The sequence below is a fragment of the Pseudopodoces humilis genome, chromosome 1, assembly GCF_049639895.1.
Source record: "Pseudopodoces humilis isolate 2021_Gansu_Grassland_sample_001 chromosome 1, ASM4963989v1, whole genome shotgun sequence".
NCBI classification, from domain to species: Eukaryota; Metazoa; Chordata; class Aves; order Passeriformes; family Paridae; genus Pseudopodoces; species Pseudopodoces humilis.
In genome coordinates this window covers 11,383,920-11,389,919 of record NC_142200.1, presented here as the reverse complement: position 1 = coordinate 11,389,919, position 6,000 = coordinate 11,383,920, and the positions used below count along the sequence as shown (strand labels likewise).

General features: G+C 40.8%; 1 protein-coding gene across 2 annotated transcripts in view; it reads left to right on the top strand.

The window, feature by feature from the left end:
• The first annotated feature begins 392 nt into the window (after positions 1-392).
• The window catches only part of FER1L6 (fer-1 like family member 6), a 77,652-nt gene continuing 72,044 nt past the window's right edge, over positions 393-6,000 (top strand). For both annotated transcript variants that reach the window (XM_088051604.1, XM_088051610.1), the window contains exon 1: positions 393-517. In XM_088051604.1, the coding sequence (XP_087907730.1) occupies positions 498-517 (20 nt within the window). In that variant the 5' untranslated portion in view covers positions 393-497. The remainder of the gene's footprint in view (positions 518-6,000) is intronic.

Genomic DNA, 6,000 nt, shown 5'->3' with positions numbered 1-6,000 from the left:
TGTTAGTGCAGCAAATACCTGGAGCACATGAAGCCCTGTGAAAGCATATATACCTCATAACCCCAAAATCCCCAGCATACCCCATTTTAGAATCCTTGCACCCCAGAACATCAGGCTATTGTGCCTCTGGAGCTGTTTTATGAGCCTAAACACTAGCTGAGCCATGAGCTGAATGCAGAAACATGGTTGGAGGAGGAAAACAGGTCTCTGTGAAGGAGCACTATGAGCCAAAACCACAGACTTTTGCTAGGCTTCAGTAAGCAGCTGGCTGCACTTGTATACTTGAGTGCTTTGGGAAACCTTATCTACAACCACCGTCATGGATATAACAAAGTGTTTAAACAGCCTCACCCAGCTGTGGCGGATCTCTCGGTGCTTAATCATAAACACAGGCAGAATCCTGATGGCAGCCAAAGGAAGAAGACTGGAGTGTCTGGCATGTGTGGGATGAGCTGCTGGAGGCCTGCTTGACACCAGACAACAGGAAGGTGTAGGAGATGGAGGAAAAAAAGCCCAGGTAATGTCTCTTTTTATTTTTTAATTTTTTTTTTTGGTAGTGAAAATGCAAGTCATCTGCACTTAGAAAAAAAATAATTTTAAGAATACTTAGAGACTTAGAATTTTAACATTAAGGTGCTTGCACGATGGTTTCATTTAAGTCAGGAAGTTTGGGTTATATTTTGGTGTTTTTTTTGTTTTGGGTTTTTTGGGGTTTTTTTGAGGTTTTTTGTTGTTTATTTGGGGGTTTTTTGTTTGTTTTTTGTTTGAAAGTCTTCAAGAGAAGATCATGAATTCTACTGAACTACAAGTAGGAGGAGATTAATGTCTCTGGCAAGCATATTTTCTTGTGTCTTTAGGTCTTTCTTTTCTTGTCCAGTGTTTTCTAGAATTTCAGTGTCTTCTGGTTCACACTTGGTGTTCATTGACCCAGCAGTGCAAGCTAAGAGGACAGAAATCCCTTGGAGCACTCTGGTCCAGGGCTGTGGGGCTTGAGTGTGTAAGAGTGGTTTCTGTGTCTGCATCAGTTGGCTTAACATAACTGCTATCTCTCCCTGTAATTTTGTGATTCTATTCTGAAGAAGTACTTAGAAACAGCATTGCTGTGTTTCATAGGTAAAGGTAGATACATATATCCATCAGTTTATCCATTGAGAATGTCTTTTAATTTCAATAGGATGCATCTAAAGGCAAAATTTGACACTTAAATCTTTTAATACTCATGGCAATACTCGTAGCAGCTGGAAATAATCTTATTTTCCTGAAATTGATCACATTCATGAGCTGGGGATCAGCTCTAGTTTGTGAAGTGATTATTTTTCATAAGGAAAGGTTATTGGCTTTTTGCTGAAAGAGAACAGAGGAGGATGTTTTTGTCTTTAAGCATATGCAGACATGTATAATGTGTGCGTGTGTGTGTGCATTATCCATGGTTATTCATACTTTTCCATATTTCTGTTAACAGTAAGATTATTTAAATGGGATGTCCTGCTTGTAGTGTATATGCTTATTTCCACCTTCTTTTGCATAGAGCTGAATGTGGATCTAAAAAACAAATTTTGCCTTGACTGTAGGAGAACAAACCTAGAACTTTATAATGGATTTTGTAGCATCTCTACACATTCAGAGATGTGGAACTGAGACCAAACCTTGGCCAAAGTTCTTAGAGAATTTGCCTTAGAATTTCATATAATTTATATAAATAGTAAATAAATGGTAGCAATTAAATAAATTTAACCTAGAGACAAATTTTAATTTGTGCCTCACTCTAAATTCTAGGACAACTGCACAAGGTTTTTCTTTGTGTAAAGAGAAAGTCATGTTTTGCTTTAATGGTTTGCTTCCCTCATTGAAACAATCTATGTACCTAAAACTAAGCTAGCATTAGCTCTGGTAAGATTTATATAAATTTTTCAATTTCTTCTGCTGAAATGTACTTGTTCTGTGAGATATATATGTATATATGTGATTTTGGAGTCCAAGTAATTTAATGTTCTGTAGAACTGATCCTGCAGACCAGGGATATCTCCATCAGAGAAGAAAAAATTTCTAGTTATTATCACATAAATATTTATTCTGCACTACTGTGAAATATCTTTAAAGTTAACAAAAGTAAGTGTTTTCTGAGAAGGTCTTGTCACAGAAGAAAGGCAAGAGGAAGCTGGGTGGGATTATTTGGATTAATTTTAGGTATTGTGTTGTATCCAGGCTGCTTGATGTCCTTGAGGGAAGTATTCCTCCTGAAAATAATTCACATAGCTCCACATAAGCCTTTGTGGCTAAATGCCCTCTGGAAGAGCCTGTCTGTCTCCACAGGTCTTGTAGGAGGATCCTGCCTGCTAATATGCAGGCTCCCTCCCTCAATCTCAGCAATGGTGAACATAGTGGGGGCCTTTATTCCAAATTTGGAACTCTGTTCCTGTTCACTACAGCTCAGCAGCTCTGTTAGGGACTGCAGCACAAGGAAAGAAAAGCGGTTGTGCTGGGGATGAAAAGTTTTTGAAACAGTGGATATGGAAAATTACTTGAGGGATTATTGATTTCCTCTTTGAGACATACAAATACCCTCAGCAAGTTTGCAGATGACACAAAGCTGTAGCTGATTCACTTGAGGGAAGGGATGACATCCAGAGGGGCAGGCTTGAGGTTCTGTGCAAACTCATGAAGTTCAGCAAGGCCAAGTGCAAGGTCCTGTACATGGGTTGGGGCAATCCCCAATATCAGAACTGCAGAAGGAGTGGGCTGAGAGCAGCCCTGAGGAGAAAGACTTAGGGATCCTGGTTGGTGAAATATTGGCCATGAGCTGGCAACGTGCACTTGCAGTCCAGAAAGCCAAGCATGTCCTGGGCTGCACCAAAAGAAACACGGCCAGCAGGTGATTCCTCCCCTCTGCTGAGCTGTTGTGAGAGCCCACCTGGAGTCACCTGCCCCCGCTGTGTCCAGCTCTGAGGTCTTCAACATAAGAAAGACCCTTGGAATGGGTCCACAGGAGGCCACTACAATGATGGGGGGCTGGAGCACCTCTCCTGTGAAGAGAAGCTGAGAGAGTTGAGATTATTTAGCCTGGAGAAGAGAAAGGTCAAGGGAGACCTTACTGCAGCCTCTCAATATACAGATGGCACTTACAGAATAGCAGAGAAAGACTTTTTTTACCAGGGCCTGTAGTGGCAGGACAAGGGGCAATGGTTATAAACTGAAAGTCAGTTGGTTTAAATTGGACATAAGGAAGAATTCTTTTGATGAGGGCAGTGAGACACTGCAGCAGAATGTCCAGAGGAGTTGTAGACACTCCAGCCTGGGAAGTGCTCAAGACCAGGGTGGATGAGGGCTTGGAGCAACCTGGTCTGGTGAAAGGTGTCCCTGTCTGTGGTGGGGGTTGGGCTTAAAATTTTTCAAAGGTCCCTTTCAACCCAAGCTAATCTACTATTCTGTGATTCTGTGAATAGAAGATTAATTATTCCTCTTTATGTTTATATACAAATAATTTATTTGACATATTAGTAATTCTTCCAGCAATCTTTCTTCAAATAATAATCTGCATCTCTTTTCATGTTTGTTTGCTTTTCTTCCTTATTAAATAGTCCTGGTAAAATATGAATGAAATTTGGTCTAGAACTAATTCCTCACAAGAGGACCAAATTTTATGTGGAGACAGGCTTCTTGTTAGACTGCAGTCACGTATTTTTGACTAGCCATTTCTATCTCTGACACTAGCAAGGCTTGTGGCAATTGCAGTTGCTCAGCTGCTTCCAAGCATCTTGAGAAATACTGCAATATCCAAAAGAACTTGTTTCAACCAAATGTGCTTATTGTTGACAAAGTGAACCATACCCCCAAACAGCAAACTCCTTTGAGTTCCACCCTGTGATGGGAGGATGCTCTCAAGAACACTGATGAGACACAAATATTGAGACATAAAGATGTTTACTGTAGTCGTTAGTAGTGTTCTAGACATTTTATACAGCCTTTATTTGAGCAGCTTTCCTCTAGCAACAGTGAAACAAAGAAGCAATATTGATAAACAGTGTTATGTTGATGGCTGTGGTAAAGGGTGAGAGAGAAGATATTTGTCCAGAACTTTCAGGCCCTCTCCTTTGAATCATAAAACTATCTTTGAATTAAAGGGTGATTTTGTGGAAAATCTGGACTGGTCACAAACCTTCTTTTTACAAATTTCGATTTTCTGGTAGCAAATGGAAACTGAGTTGCTGCAGCACCAGAGGAGAGTGATTTCTAGTCCAGCGTAAAGGTATTTGGCAGCATGAGTGTGAAGCACATAGTCCTGGTTTCAGCTGGGATACAGTTAGTATCTGGTACAGAGCTGCAAGGTTAGGATTTAGGATTGAGAATAATGTTGGTAACATATGTTTTAGTTGTTCTTGAGAAGTACTTACTCTCTGTCAAGGACTTTTCAGCTTCTCACGCTGCCCTGAGAGTGAGGAGTCTGGAGATGCACAAAAGGTTGTGAGTGAACACAGGTGGGACAGCTGACCCCAGCTGATCCAAGGGATATTCCATACCATATGGCATCATGCTGAACAATGAACTGGGGGAATTGTCTGCAGGTGGTAACTGGCTGGGGACTGGCTGGGCATCAGTCTGTGGGTGATGACCAAACTGCATTGTGCATAATTTGTTTTGTGTATTATTATTATTGTTGTTGTTATTATTATTTTATTTTATTTTAATTATTATTATTTCCCCTTAATTTTTGTCCTATTAAAATTCTTTATCTCAATGAAAGAGTTTTTTCTTTATTTTTCCTAATCTCCCCCCCACTCCACTGAGGGGGAGTGAGTGAATGGCTGTGTGATGTTTAGCTGCCTGCCAAGGTAACCCAGAAGACATGTGTAGTGTGGCATTGGTCAGCACTTCCAGAGGGTCACTTGGTGCTGAGTGGCAGCAGCCCTGTGTCCCGCTCACAGCCTTTGGCTCAGGCAATTATCCTCATGCTCTATAAGTCATTGTTCAAGGTGCTATTATTTTTCTCTCTCTCTTATGACTGGTTCAGGGCTGGAGAATAAAGGAGTTTATTTGGCCTGGCAGGGTACAGGCTATCCATACTGAAAACCAAGTCACCTTGCAGTGGTTGCTGTCTGCACCAGAACACAATTACTGCAGCAGCTATTCCATAGAATACTCCCGTTAAACTTGGTATCCTTAGAAATGCTGAGGGCAGCATCCGCTCTTCTGGTTTTCAAAAGATACGTCTGCTATGAAGATAATCCTCTAAAATCATACAGAGGATTAATTTGAAAGTTTTGCAGTTATTCTGGAATATGTGACTGGTAAGCTTTAGCACTTTACAGCCCCACTGAGCCAGAAATAAGAGTCTTTTGCACTTTAAGATAGGTATGATATTCATCCTATTTCAAGAAATGTCAGAATAACAAGCTGCTTGCCTCTTTATCTAGGAGCATCTTTTGCATTGATTAGTGGTGGTCTTTTCACTTATTTGGACTGAAGTAGGGACAATAAGAACAGATTTATAATGGAAGAATAGATCTAAAAAGAAAAGAGATCTAATGTTGGCAGTGTGGGATCACAGGGACATAGGAAGTGAAGAAGTGTTGTCAGTCTGTGGGCATTGCAAAAATCATAACTTTAACCACATACACAGGCATTTGTAAATAGACAACTATATTATGTGCTCAAGAACTGTCAGTAGCCTTTGGTAAAACACTGTGAGGGCAATGTATGTTCCTTATCCTCCTACCAGGTTTCCTACCAGGACCCATGTTACTGGATGTCTGTACTTGTCTTGGTAAGGTGAGCTACAACCTTTTTGAGGCTGGAATGAAAAGGCAGCTCTGTGCCAGGTGTAGTGACTTCTGAGCTGCTTTGTGCTCACAGCTTTTTGTTTATCGAAACCAACTTGATTGTTCTCCTGAGCAATGTTTGAACTTCACGTCTACTTGGTACAGAATCTCAGTGTGTGGGGGGGATAAACTGAGATGCTGAGCACTTCCCTCAGCAAACAGCCTGGTTTTCTTCCTGTGTCAG